Source organism: Myripristis murdjan, chromosome 4, assembly GCF_902150065.1.
Source record: "Myripristis murdjan chromosome 4, fMyrMur1.1, whole genome shotgun sequence".
NCBI classification, from domain to species: Eukaryota; Metazoa; Chordata; class Actinopteri; order Holocentriformes; family Holocentridae; genus Myripristis; species Myripristis murdjan.
In genome coordinates this window covers 25,232,231-25,250,607 of record NC_043983.1, presented here as the reverse complement: position 1 = coordinate 25,250,607, position 18,377 = coordinate 25,232,231, and the positions used below count along the sequence as shown (strand labels likewise).

At 41.5% G+C, this 18,377-nt stretch overlaps 1 protein-coding gene across 10 annotated transcripts in view; it reads right to left on the bottom strand.

Moving 5' to 3' along the window:
• Positions 1-257: 257 nt before the first annotated feature.
• dock7 (dedicator of cytokinesis 7) overlaps positions 258-18,377 on the bottom strand; it is a 62,875-nt gene continuing 44,755 nt past the window's right edge. For 2 of the 10 annotated variants that reach the window (XM_030048826.1, XM_030048829.1), the window contains 20 exons: positions 17,211-17,389; positions 16,552-16,734; positions 15,653-15,788; positions 14,747-14,843; positions 12,392-12,488; positions 11,667-11,801; positions 11,377-11,529; positions 10,530-10,688; positions 10,147-10,247; positions 9,798-9,990; positions 9,484-9,627; positions 8,920-9,051; positions 7,785-7,799; positions 4,343-4,468; positions 3,796-3,885; positions 3,119-3,355; positions 2,860-3,003; positions 2,524-2,630; positions 1,714-1,881; positions 258-1,026 (listed from right to left, as the gene is read on the bottom strand). In XM_030048826.1, coding sequence (XP_029904686.1) covers positions 984-1,026; positions 1,714-1,881; positions 2,524-2,630; positions 2,860-3,003; positions 3,119-3,355; positions 3,796-3,885; positions 4,343-4,468; positions 7,785-7,799; positions 8,920-9,051; positions 9,484-9,627; positions 9,798-9,990; positions 10,147-10,247; positions 10,530-10,688; positions 11,377-11,529; positions 11,667-11,801; positions 12,392-12,488; positions 14,747-14,843; positions 15,653-15,788; positions 16,552-16,734; positions 17,211-17,389 — 2,639 coding nt within the window. In that variant the 3' untranslated portion in view covers positions 258-983. Of the gene's footprint in view, positions 1,027-1,713; positions 1,882-2,523; positions 2,631-2,859; positions 3,004-3,118; positions 3,356-3,795; positions 3,886-4,342; positions 4,478-7,784; positions 7,800-8,919; positions 9,052-9,483; positions 9,628-9,797; positions 9,991-10,146; positions 10,248-10,529; positions 10,689-11,376; positions 11,530-11,666; positions 11,802-12,391; positions 12,489-12,863; positions 12,936-13,834; positions 13,853-14,746; positions 14,844-15,652; positions 15,813-16,551; positions 16,735-17,210; positions 17,390-18,377 lie in introns of all 10 variants that reach the window. The other 8 variants (XM_030048828.1, XM_030048830.1, XM_030048824.1 and 5 more) reach the window with 7 other exon arrangements.

Sequence of the window (18,377 nt, the reverse complement as noted above, 5' to 3'; positions counted from 1 at the left end):
TAAAAATGTATCTTTTCAAAGTATTAATAGACTCACAAAAGACACGATTTCAACATTAAAATATTTATTTAGTAAAATATTTAAAATAAACAAAACAAAACAAAAAAAAAACTACATAAAATTATTCAAGAATGTTTAAAGTCCCTAACTTTAAAACAATGTAGCTTCAACTAAAAATGATAATAAAGCATCATGATAAATAATGGTACAATTTTTTGCATGTTTTCATTTTTTTCTCCCCCATTTTGGATTACATAGTAAACTTTCAAGTTGTAAAATGCATTGCTACACTGTAATAAAAAGTGCACACATGAAATTGAATACAGATTTGACACATCGTACATTGTAGTTAAAAAGACACCTTGGCTTTTTCTTTCTTTTTTCTTTTTTTTTTTTCTTAAATAGTACCCTCTCTGCAGACACTTGCCAAAATCTGAGGAGGAAGTTTCTGTGTTGGCACTTGAATGAACCAAAAAGGACCTTGGAGTAGCATTCCTCAGTAATACCAGTGGGTACCATCAAATGTTCAGCAGGCCTGTTCGTTTGCAGCCGGCAGTTTCCACTGGTTTCACTGAGGAAGCCAAATCATACTACACTTTTTTCTGTTCTCTCTCTCTCTTTTTTTTTTTTTTAGTGTAGCTTAAGAACAAATGTAGAAACTCCCCCCATTCTGTGACAAATGCCTTGCACAGAAAAATGAGTTTAAAATTCAAAATGCCAAGGTATCTCTTTAGACCCACTTGTTCGTCCCACTGATTGTGTAACAGGTTATCTGTAAACAAATTAAGACACTGGAATGACGTACCAAGCTGGAACACTTCTAGCCTTTCTTTTAGCACACTATCAGAAAAACACTGACCAACTTTCAGGAGACACTCCTATTTACACTCAGGAATAAATTAATGTTGCAATTCTCTCTTTGTGTGTGTGCGTGTGTGTGTGTGTGTGTGTGTGTGTGTGTTTGTGTGTTTTCTTCTTCATCTTCAAATGTCAAGCTTACGAAGACTCATTCTGCTGAAGGAATCCCTGGAAAGAGGAAAAGGGGAAAAAACTTGATTTATATGGATACAAAGATGTGATTTTCAGCTCTTTGAGGCACAGATCTGCTTATCTGTTTATTGAAATATGAATTTGGCATTTTATGATGATTAAATGTTTTGTAAAAAGTAATGGAAATGTAGCTACAAACTAGCATCCACAGATCTGCTGCTTCAAAGGTGAAACGTCAGCTTCTCTGGTTATACACATTCAAAGTGACGGACAATGAGAAATCTAAATGTAGAGCTCCCAATGAGGCCCTGATGAAAAATTACATATTCATTTTAAACTTTGACTTCTAACCCTGAGACAGTTTGGTGTAGCATACTCCTGCAACTGGTATAATTCCATGACATGCCCTTGACTTCAGATAATTTATCAATTTCCTTGAATTTTCTTGTCTGGAGCATTCATAATGATATTCAAAAAAAAAAAAAAAGCCTTGACCCAGTGGGAACTGTACAAATGTTGCAAACAGAACACAAAAACTCAAACAGCGTCACAAAATGCAGTCTGAAAATGCCAAACTACCTTGTCAAGCTGTCCGTTTGCTGCATGAGTTTTGCAAACAAAAACAAAAACAAAGACGGATTTAACCGGCCATTCAGGAAATAGCATCCTGTCATACACATGCACACACACGTGCACACACACACAGACACACCCTTGTCCTACCTGTGTGAGTTGACCTGCAGGACAGGTTTATAAAGCTGCGGTATCTTTCTGTTGATGAGGGGCTGCAGCGCCTCCTTCAGGCGATGGTAGTTCCTCTCCAGCTCCCTCTGGTACTCCTTCTGGTCTGGACCAATCAGGCTCTTGTTCTTACGCAGGGCATCTTCACACCTTCAGCAGATCAGTACAGAGATGAAACACCAGTATGTCACTGCTGTACTCAACACATCTTCTTTGTCATTTTGAACAGTACAGCTAAATGCCAAAAACCTGCCGGGTGGGAAACACTTGAACAAAGATGCTTTTGGGAAAACAAGCTGAAACTTTTTCACAGCGGCAAAGGATGGCACAAGTCAAAGACCAATGGAAAAATCACACCCAGAAAAAAGCAGAAAATCATCTTCACAATATGAAGCATCAGGGTTTATGGGAAATGGGATCCTAATTTTGAGGCACACTAATGATGCATCTGGCATGAGATAGTCTGAATGTTTTCACTCAGCAAAAATGAGTTTCCAAACACTAACACCATGTTCTGTCTTTCTGTCAAAGAAATGAACGCAGCAGGGACATGCACACGTTTCATCTTGGTGCCTTCTTCAGTGTGGAGGCTCACTGTTGCATTACACTCAGTGACACCGAGCTGAGATGAAGTCTACCCGTCATCTTCACCGTGGTTTCAACTCTTCATGGGAATGCACTGGAATTCCCTGACAGTGATAGGCAGTGAAAGGCTCCTACAAAACCAAGGGCCCCTCAGGCAACGGGCCTTGTCCCCAGGTCTTTAAGCCTTTATTCACTGTTCACTCTTACCGCTTTGTGAAGTCTTTGAAGCAGAGTCGTAGTTTATTGTGGTGTCTGTACAGCTTTGGATCGCTGGGGATCTCTGACAAGAACACCTGAGCCACTTCCAGAGGTCCCTGACGAAAACAGAACAGATTATTTGGTTAAGCCTCCATTCACAGATGTATCAGCCCAGAGGAACTTTTCAGGCATATTTACAAAACTGCTCTTTGTGGTATGTTTCTGCTATTTTTTTGTCACCCAATATAACCCAATAACACAAAGTCTGTTTCACTCTAATGCACCAACGCAAGCAGCCCATTTACAGTTTTACTTTTTAATGTATCTGACATCTTGAAACTCTACCTGGTTGACAGTTGTGCCCACTGATCCCTGCAAAACCATCTGCAGCATCTTGGCATCAGCGGGGTCCTGGTGGGTGGCAAAGGCCAGCTCCTGAGTCTTCTTCTGCATGTCCTCTATCGCCACCTCGATGGGCATGGATATGATCTTAAAAATGACAAGAGAATCATCAAACGTAAATCGAACATGTAAGATTTCTCCAGAACACCGACCATGTTCAGCTTGTATTTCGCTGTGGGCTACGGGTTGGCTGTTTTCCTACCTCCTCTTTGTGGATGATGTTGATACGTGTCTTGATGTAAGGGAAGGCGTGGGACGTGGTTAGGATGGTCTTTCGTTTGAACTGCTCGTGCAGGTCCCCGTGCGCCCGACCATCCAGGGTGAAGGGCGTGCAGTAGACAAATCGCCGCAAGTTGTAGTTCTTGTCAAAGTAGGTGATGCGGTCCTTCATCTCATACGTGTCAAAGTACGGCTCCACATATGTGATCTGGATGAATGCCTGGGAAAAAATGGAAAACACAAATAACTCAAGAGGGTGTAAAAAAAAAAAAAATGTTTAGACGCATGCTGATTCAAATATGGATACTCTTGGACTCAGGGTTGGATTACAATCATTCTAAAAAACTAAAATTCACAACTCAAAGCAATGTGCAACATTTTCATATGAACAAATGTTCATTTTGCTACTCTGGCTCTGACTAGGTTTTGTGGATGTGTTTGGAAACTACAGCCATGTTTGTGCTAAGCCTCCGACTGTCATGCCCCCTTGAGGCAGATTGGTCTGAAACACTGCCACACGCAGAGGCTCATGCAAATATTCAGCTGATACATTTATTTAAAACATTTCTAAGCCTTCCAAACCACTTATTCAACACATTAATGACAAAAACAACTTAAACATTTTGGTGACTTTAAACCCAGGCCCTGACTAATACTAACCTTATTTGGGTCCAGTTTGCACTTATCCACTGGGTTGGAGTCCTTAATGACTTCCACTTGGTCTTCTCCAAATCGCTCACCATAAAAACCCTGAAAGGAAAAGCAGAACAGGCTTTCCTCAATCGTCCGTAGATGACAGCCAACAGCACATACACTTTGGAGGTGGAAAAATCCAGAAAATGAAGAAGTGCCTAATTATAGGAAAATCTAGAGGCCAAACATTTTTGTGACACTTCAAATGTGACACTGAGACTGGGCTGTTAATAACCTAGATCCTCTGAAAGTCACTGGTTTCTTAAACTGCGGGGTTGGGACCAAAAATGGGTCATGTGCCTACTTCATCTGGCTCCCACATGACAAGAACAGATTCAGTGATCATGGGTACCAGAATGAAAGATCCTTTTTTTTTTTTTTTTCTTTTACCTCAACAGAAACACTTTAAGAACCTTGACAGATAAGGGGGACATCACACTTTGTTTTTAGCCCTCCAGACTACAGAGACTACTTCAGAGGAACAACGTCATTCCAGCATCTTTGGGATGTTTACCTCAAGCCTGTGAGAGATTTCCGCTAGCTTTGTGATGGCAGGCTCTTTGTACACAAACTCCTGCTCATCCAAGTCCCCGAATTTGGAGCCGTAAAATCCGACTCTGAAGTACGTACCAAACATCCTCTTCCCGTCCTGCCAGGAAAAAGAAATAATAATTAGCCTTGAGCAGATAAGAGCATCGAACTTCCTTTGATCAAGTCTTCATACTAATAGAAAAGATGAAGGACCCTGCTAATACAATGGTTTTGAGTCAATGGCCAAGTCAGACTCAGGTCAAAGATACAGTGCCAAGTCCAAAACAGACAGTGAACTGAAGTTGGCCTCTTTTAGAAACCCAACAATGATTTAGAAACAAAATATGAAGTCAGTTTGTTTGCTGAATATACACATCCTGATAGGAAAGCCATCCAACAAAAACTAACCTAAGCTTTCTGTCTCAAACATTTTTTTTTTACTGTCAATGAGCTGTAACAGACAGCTCCGAAAGGAAAAAAGGAGGAAAAGTTGAAGTTCACCCATAAATGACAGCTAAATTGGAACAGCAGGTTTCAACATTTATACAACCATCTGATTAGCAAGAGGAAATGTCACACAATTAATTAACATTTAAGACTAAAGTAACCACAGAGGATGTGTGATCAGCAGTCCTGCCTACATGTGTAAAGATCTCAGTGTCGGCTAGTAGAAAGTAGAAGGTGCCCTGGAGTCAGATCTTGTCCTTTCTTTGTGATGCCGACCGTCTATGTAGAAAATGATTTTCGGTTGATTTCACAATGAGAACTGTTTCCCATTGCAGCAATGCCAACTGACAAGACTTGGCATGCTCTCTTAGTTTCACTGTGGACTGCTGTCACATCTTTGTCTGTGCAAATGCATGAAAAGGTTATATCAACTGCAACGATGATGCAGTGAGTACAGGTATGTATGAACGTGTGTTAGAGATGTCCGTTAAGGCCAGTGGCAAATGGAACAACACCAAGTGGAGTCAAATACCTCCAGGCCAACCTCTTCATGTGCCCGAGAAAAGCACAGTGTCAATAATCTGTCAACAAGGGGATTAAAATAGGTTAACGAGCCTGATGCTTCATCACTGTAAAAAATCATTGGTAGAACAGCTGTCGCTGTTTCATACATGAACAGAGTAATTTGCATAATTTTCGTGCGTCTGTGGACCACCATAGACAGCAACGGACTGAAAGGACTGTTTCGCTCCTTGAAAAATTACCCTGGCAGTTTGCTTGGGTAATCTGGGTGGAAAACCGGCTTTAATCCCTTCTTCAATCCCAGAAAACCCTCACTAGTACAGTAAGCAGGTGCAGATATACAGTATCTGCAGCCACAGTAGAAGCTCCACTGCTGACAAGCGAGGGAGGAAATCTTTGGTAAAATGCTCCAGCACTAATGCTGGATACAAATAAGGCAGGCAAAGGGAAGTTCTACAATGACACCACCACAGTGTTTCACCTGAACTAAACCACAGAGGACAATTATCAATGTGAAACCAGACTGCTTTAGATTCATCTGTAGCAAGTAGGTAGGTTGAAAGAGGAAAGTTAATTTCCTACTTTAATTAACTGTGGCCAACTTCAACTCATAACTTTTCCGGCTTCCGTGAACATGATGTATGGCATAATGTTTGTATGGCATAATTCAGGCACAACTGAATGGCAGAGAAAAATATGAAATGGACACATGGTCCAAAAAGGAGCTCCACATTACATATCTGATCAATACATACAGCACATCTGCAAATGTTGTGTGTGCGCACTGAGCAGGTGTGTCAACAAGTGAGACTGTGTGTGTGCACGTTGAGGGATAAGGGGAGAAGCTGTGGATGATTTGACGGGCATGGAAGGTGTCGGCATCCCCCTTATTAGCATTAAATCATCATCAACACCACACTTTTAGCTATAAATTTGGGGTGAATCGTAAAGGAAAAGAATTTCTCTCCACCATCCCCCGTGAAGAATGCAATCAAATCACCCACTGATGGAGGGATATTTGCAAATGTGTTTAAAAAGCAGGAATATGACTGGGCCAGACTGGTTCAACAACTCAAATCTGCAGACTACAGACTCAACACTTTCCTCTCCTCCATCGTACATCATCACAAGTCCAATCAGTTTCCTCAAGCCTGTCAAAATTTAATCTCCAGTTTGGCCCAGACAGATTGGGTTCATAACATTTTGGTTTCATCTTTTAATGCTGCATTGAAAAAGGTAAAATAAATTTAAAGTACCCCGCAAAACTAGAAACTTACCACAACACACAATTAAGTAAAGTGGGAAGGAAGGGTCGGCAACCAGGGAAATCAAAAAGGAGAAAACAGAACAAATTTTAATCAGGATTGGGTACCTCCAGAGAATAACAAAAACAACACAAAGACAAAAATTAACACACAAATAAGATTGCATCACCAACAATAAAACATCTCAATTTATTCTGAGAAACAACACAAAACTGCGTGGAGGATCCAGACCATGCAAATGCAGAGAAAGTAAAGAAAGGTGATAGAAAGAGAGATTTGGTAACGAAGAAAGTTCCAAAACCCCCAGAAACACACCATGCACTCTCAATGCAAAGAGAAGTGCTCTGTCCATTTCATGCAACAAACCATGACAAAACACTCAGAAGTTAATACCTGTTAACAAAAGAACAGAATGAAATCAATAAATAAAAACTCAGGGGTCGATTTAGTTTAATTCGTAAAAGAAAGGGCAAGAAAATCAAACTAATCAAAATCACAAAGGATAAATCAAGTAATCCTGAGATTACTCTGAGTTGAACCCTCTTGGAAAAAAAGGACAAATAAGTAAGAATTTGGATCCGGCTTCGACCCAATGAGAGTTTGCACGTCCTGATGTTTTCAGATACTCATGTAATTGTGAGTGCAAAGAAGCAACCCATGGCTAAACGGGAAATAGAGCCCTACAGATAAAAAAAAAAACGATGCACTGAAATCGAACCCTGGGGCTGGAGATGAGATGAGATGTGACAACAGATGTCAGCGGACGGTGCCAGTGAAGGGTGCCTGAGTGACACACCGACAGACAGACAGAGAAGATGAGGAGGGGAAAGTGCGGGTTGTGCAGGTGACTCATTCACCGAGACTTTTGTCATTAGTGTCACACACTGTGGCTCCCATGCACGGCCTGCCAACACTGTCACGTTAAAAACAAGCTCCTCTTCCACAGTAAGAGGAGGGAGAGGAGAGGAAGACAGGGAGGATGTTGCTGCCTGAACGGGGCAGCAAACGTTTCCAGGGGAGGCAGACAATTGGTGTTGTCTGCAGATGTTAATGGATTGGATGTATGTAACAAAGCAAGAGAGCAACAGAATGCCCATGGCTAGCAAATAAAAGATGAGAGTAAATAATAATAATAATAATAAAAGATTAAACAAATGAGCGGGGCCAAGCAGGAACCGTTTAGCCACCTACCTCCCAGCCAGTACTCTGTGTAACAAAGAGAATACAGGACATGTGAACGACCACACACACACACACACACACACCCCACAGTCTCTCACTCACACAGTCATGTTACAGCCAAAAAAAAGTAGCCTCCAGTGAAATAAGTCCAGGACACTAATGTCAAGCTAGAGAGCAGAGAAGCCAACCTCAAAATTCAAAAGGATTAAAAGACTCTTTCAATAAAAATAGCATCTGAAGTCTACATTTACAGAAAGAATCAGTGACACCAATTCACTCATTTTGATTTTTACAAGGAACCAAGAATCCAGTTCCACTTATTGTTCAATGGTGGTGTCAGAGTTTTTGCTCTGTAACCTGACTGTCAGTATGGTTCATTCAGCAGACCTCCAAGAAAAAACAGAACAGGAGCCCCTTCACACTCCTCATGCACTTTCTATTTCATATTTCAAAAATATTACTTATAAAGCATGCAAGGTACCAGAAAAAGTAAAAAGCCTAAATAAAGGTGCTGGAATTGCATTGCCAACTGAAAAATCATGCAAAGCTGTGTCTTTGTGACGAATAGTGTGTGGGCTACATCTATATGTTTCCTGTCATGTGTCTCAAGACCACCATGTGTGCAAAACAATTTGAGGCAATGCAGAGGAGAATCTTTCCCACCAATGTTTTCCTCCCTTTGTGTTACTGACCTTGGATTCGTCCCATTTTCTACTACAAAAGGACAACTTGCCCTTCTCCACTGCCTCAAAAATGTGATACATGTGCAAGATAATGTGCACCTGTGTAAACCTATGTGTGGACACTGAAAAGTATCAGTGATGGGTTACATATCACACCCTAAGAGTCTGTGTTCATATCACAATTCATTACATCTAAAGTTGTTTTTACAACTAACCCCATGACTGGATTTACACAAGAAAAAAAAATCTCATTTTATCCTCATATAACCCAGATGTGATACTTTCATGACAGGACTGCAGATGAGGCAAATGAAAAAACATAAAATCTGGGTCACACTGGGATAAAATTCACTTTCCTTTTTTATTTTGTTTATTCTTGTATAAATCCAGCAGCAGATTCACACCCTAAGCTCCTGGAGCCTGGGTGTGGAGGGGGAGCTCAAGGCCATGTATGCATTTACCTGATGGACGATTTTGCCAAAGGCTTCCTGTAGTTTACCATGTATGGTGGCGAGCTTCTTGGCATCCCTGTTGGCTTCATGAATAGGGATCAGCACCTTGTACACTTCGTTCACCGCCTCGTACATGCCCGCCTGGGTCGGAGAGCGAGACCAGAATTAGACATTAATGCTGTATAATCTCGCTTAATACACCACAATCCAAAAAAACTACATCTTGGCTAAATTTATAGAGGTTCTAAGAATTTGAGAGCACAATTAAAATAACTGGACAGCCCACCTGGTCTTCATGTTTAAAGTCAATTTTTGCAAAAACGGCCTAGGCCTAAAATTACAGGGCTTTTGAGTTTATGGGATCATGTTTTGTTTCTTAAAAGCACTGCTATTCTGAGGAACAATCCATCTTAAAAATAGAGGAGCTCATTTTTTTTTTTTTTTTTTTTTGTTGAAAGAAAGAGAAAGCCCTTTGCTCTAACAGCACTTTACATCTGTTACAGGAAAGTATGTCAGCATCCAGCCATCATCCATCTATCATCCATCCATCCATCCATTATTTCTGCATCTCACCATAGAAAAGGAAGCAGCAGCCTGCTCTAGCAGTCCCACGAGACCAATCTCAGTGAAGTATTTCCCTGAACAGATGCCCTCCTCATCTGGGGACACCACGTCATCAGACACCGCCGACTCCTCAAGCACATTGGATGAAATGTTCTGGAGCATGCACACAAATACATGCAGATAAAGATATATGAGAAAACACAAAGAAAAACACAATTATTAGAATATATTTTCATAGCACCACATTAGAAAAACTGTTTACTTTAAGAGACTGACAAACAACAGTATATGTAAATGCAGAAGTTGACTAGAACTGTCTTTACCTGGAAGGTGACGCAGCCGACAGGGAGGTACTTGCGGTCTTCCAGCATGCTGAGGTATTCTGCCACCAGAGCGGCGCTGTGCACTAGACACTGGGCTGCCTCGGCGTGGTTTGTCCTCTCCGAGTGTTTGCCAGCCATGTTCTGGAGCCACGTCAACCGCAGGTCTGGAGACGTCTGGTAACCCTTCGCAATCCTGCAGATACGCACACATGCAAACAGACAGTGTGGGCACGCATGCACAGCACGAATAGAAACAAAGATGAAAGCACACCAAACACAAGTAATGAACAAAATGCGGAAAAAAAATGCTTGGCAGTGATCAAGAGGACTTTGTCTGTGTGTTTTCTACCTGTACATGAGGTCTATGAGCATCTCAGGGTCTTCCTGGTGTTCTTTCATCTTCACTGTGTCAGACAGGATCATGTGCAGGTTGAACACAAGGTCCTGGACCTGGAAAAAATACAGATTGTGTCCATTAACTGCACAGCCATATACAGCCTGTACTGAACTGATACAGGTATAACAGAAACACATTATTTTTATTTGTTTTGCACCAACAAAAGAATGTGGATAAATAATGTTAAGTGATGGCTTGTTATTTTGAAAAGGCAAATAAATAAATGAAAATTTGAATTGGAAAACTAATGTGTTAGGTTACCAGCTGCCTCAAAAAGTATTTCATGTTTCAAATATGTAATACCTGAATAACTGACTCAGCCTTAGCCTTAATACCTGGTCTGGAAAGGTTGTCTCCCGCAGCTCCAGGTCCTCCTCTGCGTAGGTGAGGATGGTCTTGAGCGAGCGACGCAGGAACTCCTCGTTGAAGTTCTGAGATGTTCCCACCAGCGAGGACAGAGACATGGTCACCTGCATCTTCACCCTTGCAAAGTTCTGCACAAGCAAACACAAATGCAGGGCAGACTGAAAAAACAGGACACTCTGTCGAGTCTGAAAAATACGGTCTAAATGTACTAGCTGTCAGAGGGTCTATGTGTAATAGCTGCACTATAAGACGGGATGATGAACCAAGCCTAAATGGGATGACTGACTGCAGTGTGTGGTTCTATACAAAATTAAAATTAAATTAAAGTGAAACTAACAAGGGAAAAAGTAGAAAATATGGAATAAGAGAATACAGAGGTAATACAATGGTTGAGGACAAACTTCAAATATTGGAACTGATAAATGTCTTGTATTGACTGCAATAAAATAACATTTATACAGTATTTATTAGTGAATCAGACCATCCTGAATGATCTCTGCTCTCATTGCAGTGTAAAGAGAAAAGAGCGTGTGTGAGCCATGTAGTTTCACAAAGCCTTTAGTACACATATAGCTATAATAGCTGTAGATGAAAGTATCTGACAGATCACATTTTTTTCCACTGAGAGACTGAAAAGTTTGAGAGGCGTACAGAGGATAGGGAGGAAACAAAAAAGAAGGTCTGGCTGGGATTCAATTCTAGGCCATCTTTGGAGGTTATGTGCGGTTCATCCATCATGTAAAGACAAACCAGTAACACATTAGCAACCCATTTTGGATTGTAACCTCATATTTTAAGGGACCAGGCGGTGCTTACATTCCCGATCTCAAAGTTTTGCCTCATGAGGAGGTAGAGGGAGGCGCTGGCGTGGGCCCTGATGGTGCTTATGCTGCTGCTGCAGTTCCTCAACAGTCGCAAACACAGGTCGGCACACTGCTCCGTCTCCTCCTCAAACAGCAGCTCAGGAAACTAAACACAAGCAGAGAAACAAACACAAACACACAGATGCATAGTTGGACATGTGCAACAATATGATCACAAATCAAATCTAAGAAAGTATGTCAAGTATGCCTTGAAACACTTTAATAAACATTCAGTAGTCTGACCTTAGACACCAGCGCCCGCTGTGTAGCGAAGCAGTGCTGGAGGTAGAGGGCGCTCTGGTTGCAGGCCATGCTGTGCAGCAGCACCTTCAGGACCCCACCCAGGATACTCTCCTTGGACTCTGTCACTGATACTGTCTGAAGGCGCAGAGAGAGACACACGAATGTTAAAGAAGCTCACCTGTGAGCACAACACCCACAAAAAAATAAATTGTGCAAAATCATGACTCAAAGTATAACAATTTTAATACTGTGGCATTTCCCCCCTGAATCAATACAAGTCTTTATTCTACTATCAAGGCTATTTTTCTATTAACAAGACATCATCTATTTCACTCTACAACTGGAGAATGCTGTTCATGTTGAAGCAGATTAATGTTATCATTTATACAGATCTGTCTGTTGGGATATAGTGAACTCAGGGAAGAATTACTCATAGTTTAAGCTTATGGAGCACATGGGGTTTAAAAGAGATGTATTTTGATGTACATTTTCTTGGATGCAGCTCTGCAGCTTTCACTTTAACTGTGTGTAACAAGGGATTGAGCCTTAAAATCGTAATATAGAACTGCAGTATTTACAATAGCATGACATTTAAAATGACAATAATCATTGAATCTGTAGTAACATACTGTAATATCAAATATCGTAATACACAGCATTAACTTCACATGCAAGTCCCAATTTGCACATGCATGTCTGTTATTACATGTGGGTCATTTGCATACCTGTACAATGATCTCCAAAGTATCGAGAATAATTAAGTTGGCCTCTGTCGCCAGGTTGCCATCAATAAGTGCTTCATGCTCCAACTCTGCTCTGGTTCTACATAGGAATGAGGAAGTCTCTGTCAGAAATTATTCAAAACTGCCAACTTCCTACTGATCATACTGATGATGGTGTACCCTTGAATGCTGCGTGAGCCTCCAGTCGCCACATTCAAGCCATTGCGCATGGACAGGGGCAATGTAGGAGTCTTTGTGTGGAAAAAATGGTACGGGAAGAGCCTCTAAGCATCATGGCTGTCACATAGAACCAAGTTTGGTATTCATTTTTTTAACACTTGAAACTCAGACTCATCTGCTGAGTAGAATCTCAGACATTCTTTTCCTCACTTCCTGAGAAGTTGGCTTGTGATGTAACTCAAGATTTTTATTCATCGGCAGCAGTAACTTTATTAAAGTTATTTGTATTACACACCTAACGTCCTGGGCTCGCCCGTTGTTTCGTAGCAAGAGGTTGTCTCTTAAACTGCATGGCAAAGTCCTCAACCTTTTCAAATGATCCAAAACAGGCCACAGCAAGAATGCATGTCGGTGTACACACAGACAGACAGCACCAACCCATAACTTCCCTCACCAGGGGGTTAAGAAGCACAAGCAAAAGGGATTAAGGAGACTATCCCTCAGGGTGAAAAGGGAATCACTAATGGAAGTGTGACATTACCGAGGAAGCGGATTGAGACGACTAAGCTATCCTGTTAACACGCTATGGCTAACACCTGGTAACACACTAGAGGCTAACCATTTAAGACCTGCGGTTCTTGAAGTGGTTCCTGCATATGACACTACACAGGAAATAGCTTTTAGTAAAATGCATCTGACTTTTTATTTTGCCACTGAGCAAACAATCAACAGTATTATCTATTAAAAACTTTGCTTTTCACATTCCTGCAGCAGCAACCCAGACCAGGGAAACACACAAACACACAAGTCAGAACCCCAAAATGAGAAGCACGCTGGTTAAAAAGCACAGCAGACCCACCGCAATCAATACCAACCCTAAGACAGGCACTGTTACCAGGGAAGGGGGGTTTGGGGGCTGCAAGGGCAGGGGGGGTTCAAGGGTCCATGGCCAAAAGGGGTCTCCAATGGTGCATTCATGTGCATGTGTTAAGTTTGAAAATCACAACAAGAAAAAAATCAAATAGCAATAAATATCAAATTCAACCAGTGATGAGAGTGTTACTCTGGATATCTAGAAAAGGCTGGTTTAAAGGAATCAAGAGTCTAGATGTTGCGAGTGGAGTATGTAACATTGACCACCCCAACTCATCTTGCGCCTGTTATGATTGTCTGACTCTCCACATGCAAGTCACACACCATGAGGTGGGGGGTAAAAAGCAGGAGGGAACTCAGAGGAGCACACTGCAGATGGAGACCATACAATACCTGACTGATCTGTGACTCCTACATACACACACAGTAACACGAGAGAACACATGGAGGAGTAAATTAACAGAACACAAAGGCTGGTGCTGAATTTACACAGGAACAGAACCGGAGAGAGTCTACTTTCCAATGCTACGCGCAACAATAAACTGTACCCTCGTTGACAAGACACTTCAGTAACAGGAAGTACAATATTGTTCATGCAACTGTGCATGCAACAGATGTCTTAATTTTTCTGGCTAAATATGTGACATCTACCATTAGGCTAACACAAGGTTGATGAAAACATTCTGTTCCTATGCAAGTCCAGCTGAAGAGACGGAAAAATAACAACGAACAATTAATAGGCATGGGCACCTATTTGAGATGGAATGATATGTACTGATGGATGGATGTTAGCAGTGACATCCTGTTAGAGGATAAAAGGAGATGATCATTCACTCATTCATTTCACTTTCAGTTCACAATGAAACACAGACAGTACATAATGGAGTTGGACATGCTGGTATATGTTAATTGATTCTTCTCATAAAAATGAAAAAAAAAAAAAAAAAAAAAGGAAAAAGCAGTGCATGCACAGTGAGATTCAAAGTAAGGATGGACTTTCTCAAAGAGGTTTACAGATTACTCTCCCAAATGTTGTTCTTATGTTCTAAGTTTGAAAAACTGAGGATGATATCTGCTCATTTAAGAAAAAAAAAATTCACCACAGAGACTTGATTAGCAAATAATTAGCTCAAATTATCAAAAGGCAATGGTAGCCGTATGTGGCTTGATTAACAACTGATGCCAGGAAATTTGATGTCTCTCATTGATTAAGTGGATTCTGTGGTGGTCTCTTTCAGGTTTTGTGTGGCATAAATCCGTGAAATACAAAGCAGAATACTGGATTAAGAGTAAAAGTGTGCATACTTGTCCATCTTCTCACTGTTCTGTCTCCAGTGGGTCATGTCCTTCCTCCAGCGCAGGTTCTCCTGACTGCCAAACGCACTGCCAGACGGACTCCTCTCTGTATGGGAGACAGGGAGGTATTTTTTGGGTGAATGAAGGTGCACACATACGGTAAAGCATAAGTAATGTAAAGGGAAAGCCTGCATGAGTGCACAATTATATCAAACTGTGTAGCTGTACGTTATGATTCTTTGTGTACATGTGCATGTGTTGTGTATATACATGAGTGTTGTGTGGGCATCGGGACAGTCTGGTTTTCTCATGTGTCAGTCTTTATGTGTGTGTCAGTGTGTGCAGTGTGTTTATATTAGGGGTGTATGTACAAATATGTGAGCATGTGTTTTTGCATATCCATGACTTCATGTAGATGGATATGTTTTATGCTTTATTTACTGTCCTGCCATCGATCTGCTGCATCACAGAATTTCCTTCTTGGCCCAGTATTCTTCTATTTTTACTGTTACTTGGCTTTAGTGTGTGTTTAATTTGTTGAATTTCCATTACCTGTAAATGTAATAAGTATTTCCCCCTTTAATAAAACTTTAAACACTTTAGATTCAGAGGTCTATTATGTTTAATTCCCTCTAAAATATTACACTAAATGTTACATTTGGTGAATTAATTGTAACTGATTTTTTAAACTAAGGTCAACAAAATTCTTTAATATTCTGTGACTTGACGGTGAAATTATTTAATCACTTTCTTCCCTGTCTGGTGTAGACTTTTCAGATCTCTATGGTTTTCCAAAAATCTCATTATGTAAGGGATCCCTGTTTGTACATGTGTATGTGTATGTAGGTGTGAATGTGTGTGTGTGTGTGTGTGTGTTTGCACATGCATAAATGTGCATCCACTGCCCCCTCCCACCTAGCTGTCCTCGGCTGCGTCGCACCATCTCCTGCCTGGCCCCAATGCTGCCTAGTATGGCCTCCTCCAGCTTGGCCTTCATGTCCTTGGACTTTTTAAAGGTCAGGCTATTCATGCGCTCAAAGGCCTTCTTCCCCTGCATGGTGAACACAACATGGGCCTTGTTTCCATGAGGCAGAGGGTGAGCGGACGGACAGAGAACACAGCGGGGGAGTTATTGGGTGCACTGCACTCAGCAAGCAAAGCAGGTTAGTAGTAAAAGAAGTAAATGCACAAACACAGAAATGGCAAAGGACAGGAATGCAGAAATTATACGGCATGTAGCAGAGCAAAGCTTGCAATAAATAGAAAGAAACTGATTAAGCTGAGCTATATCCCAGAAAGAAGATTTTAGCTGTGTTTTGATACAATTTCACCACTACATACAGTACGCAGAGAAAAGCGATAGCAAAGATGCAACTGCACAGTGCAAGTCAAGCAGGACATCAATCAATCCCATCAATCATCCAAGAGGATGTATGAAAGAGAGAAATATATCTGGAGATGTAACCTTTTTCCATCGGAGTTGCTTTAGAGGGATAGCTCAACACGCAAATATGAAAACCCGGACAGCAAGGAAGCATTTAATCAGGTTTGTGTGATTTTTTTCCCACCACTAATAAAATAATACTGTATTTTTGTTAATATAATTTTGGTGCTTATAATTTCATAATGTGTTGCTGGTATATACAGAGGTTACACATATTAAAGAGGTATATATTTGTTGACAACCAGAATTTTCAGTCAGTTGAAGAGGCAGGTATACTGTGGGTGCACTTCACACTGTATCCTCTACATCCTTCTGTAAGCTCTCACTACGTTTGCAGTCAAGCGAATGTGATGTTCACCACCAACGGTACCTTATATTCAAAGCAGGAGACGCAGAGGTAGAGGAGGTCCAGCAGGCGGTTGAGCTGAGACACTGACAGGTCTGTGAACCACTTCTGCAGCACCAGCTCGTCGGCGTTCTTCAGCACCCACAGCAGACAGATCAGCAGGCTGCGACTCGACTCGGCCGAGAAGGTGCCGTGCTGACGACTCGCCTGCGGAGGAGGAAATGAGGAGCGGGAAGGACAGAGGAAGAGAAGGAGTGAAGGAAGGAGGCAGAGAGTGGGCCGAAAGCGGGAGTATAGGGAAACAAGGAAAGCAAGAGATGTTGTAAGAAAGGATTGCTTCAATTTCATCCAGGTTTTTGTAAGAACTAACACCTGTAGGGCTGCACAATTAATCATAGGTAATTATAATTGATTTTTGATTATTTGTGTAATGCTCTATCACAAGTATGTCTCAAAAGGCCATTACAAACAATGAGCCTACTTAGATCTAACTAACTGACACTCATACAGTAAAATAAAACACTAGGAAGCCAGCATACAAGCCCTGCCTACTTTGACATGTCTAGACTCATTGTCTGCTGACTTCAAGATCCCAAAAGCAGGCGTTAAAAGTCATGAAACAGCCGATCAAAATACACTGTTTCCTCCGCTATCTTCCATCTGAGGCACAAACAGGAAGTTACCTGTGGGTTGAGCAGGAAGCTGCTTGGTCGGGACATTGGGGGAGCAGTGGAGGTGCCCGCTATCGCCATGGCGACAGTTTGGCTGATCATGCTATTGCCATCTCCCTCAGCCTCTTCCCCACTAGCACCCGCCGCAGCACCCTGAGGTCCGCCTGGCCGACCCCACTGGTTATGAGACTCTGTTGGGATAAACAAAATAGGCAGTGAAAACAGGAGGGAAGTAAGGCACTGGCTGTTGCTCTGTCTCTTTCTAATTGATATTTACATTATTGAATTATTGAATAGTAAATCTCCATCAGAATGATCCCACTGGTTATGGACACATAACTGCCATCTCTGTACTCTTTGTAGTGGGAGGATAATTAAATACTGCATTACTATTCCCTGTTCGACCAGCTTAAATTCATACTACATGTAAGGTATCTGGCAACAAATTTGATTTGGATTTTGAGAACAGGATCTGATGGGCTCTGATTTGAACCGATTTTATGAGGAATAAAATAAAATATTAAGTAAAGCTGCAATCAGCCTCATGAAAAGGCTGAACTTTATTCAGACCAAACTTTATAACCTTTGGTTAGCTGACTCTGGAGCTACTGTGTGTATACAAATATTTACCGATCAATGAGCCATTAAAAATCAAACTCAAGTGAAATACTATTACGACAAAATTATATTTGTAAGGAGGCCCTCTAAAGGGGGTTTACTAGGCTAGGGGGTCAAAGAGAGGGAAAAAAATGTGGTAAAGATTAGATTGAGGTTATTAGCGGCCAGTGTGGTACGTTGCACTAGGAGGCATCAACCTTTGCAGGTGAAATGATAACACTTTGGGTTCCACTGAAGGTTACAATCGAAATTTACAGCTGCAACCACTGTGTCCCTATCAGGTCATATCAGTGTGTCAGTGGTGTGTCCAGCTTGTGTCTAAGCTGACACTGACATCCTACAAGAGCTGTTTGGGAAGCTGGGGAGTGAGTGTGTTCTTGTCGCTGTACTAGTGACTCCTGCCAGATGATCAGGGTGCATGATCAGCACGAGGGGATCGCGTCAACCTCTACACGTTATGCTCTACCATTAAACCTCATCATCATCATCATCATCAGGTAACACCTAGTAGACTGCACCCTCCCCAGACCAACAGTAGGGGGCAGGCACAACAAAGAATGT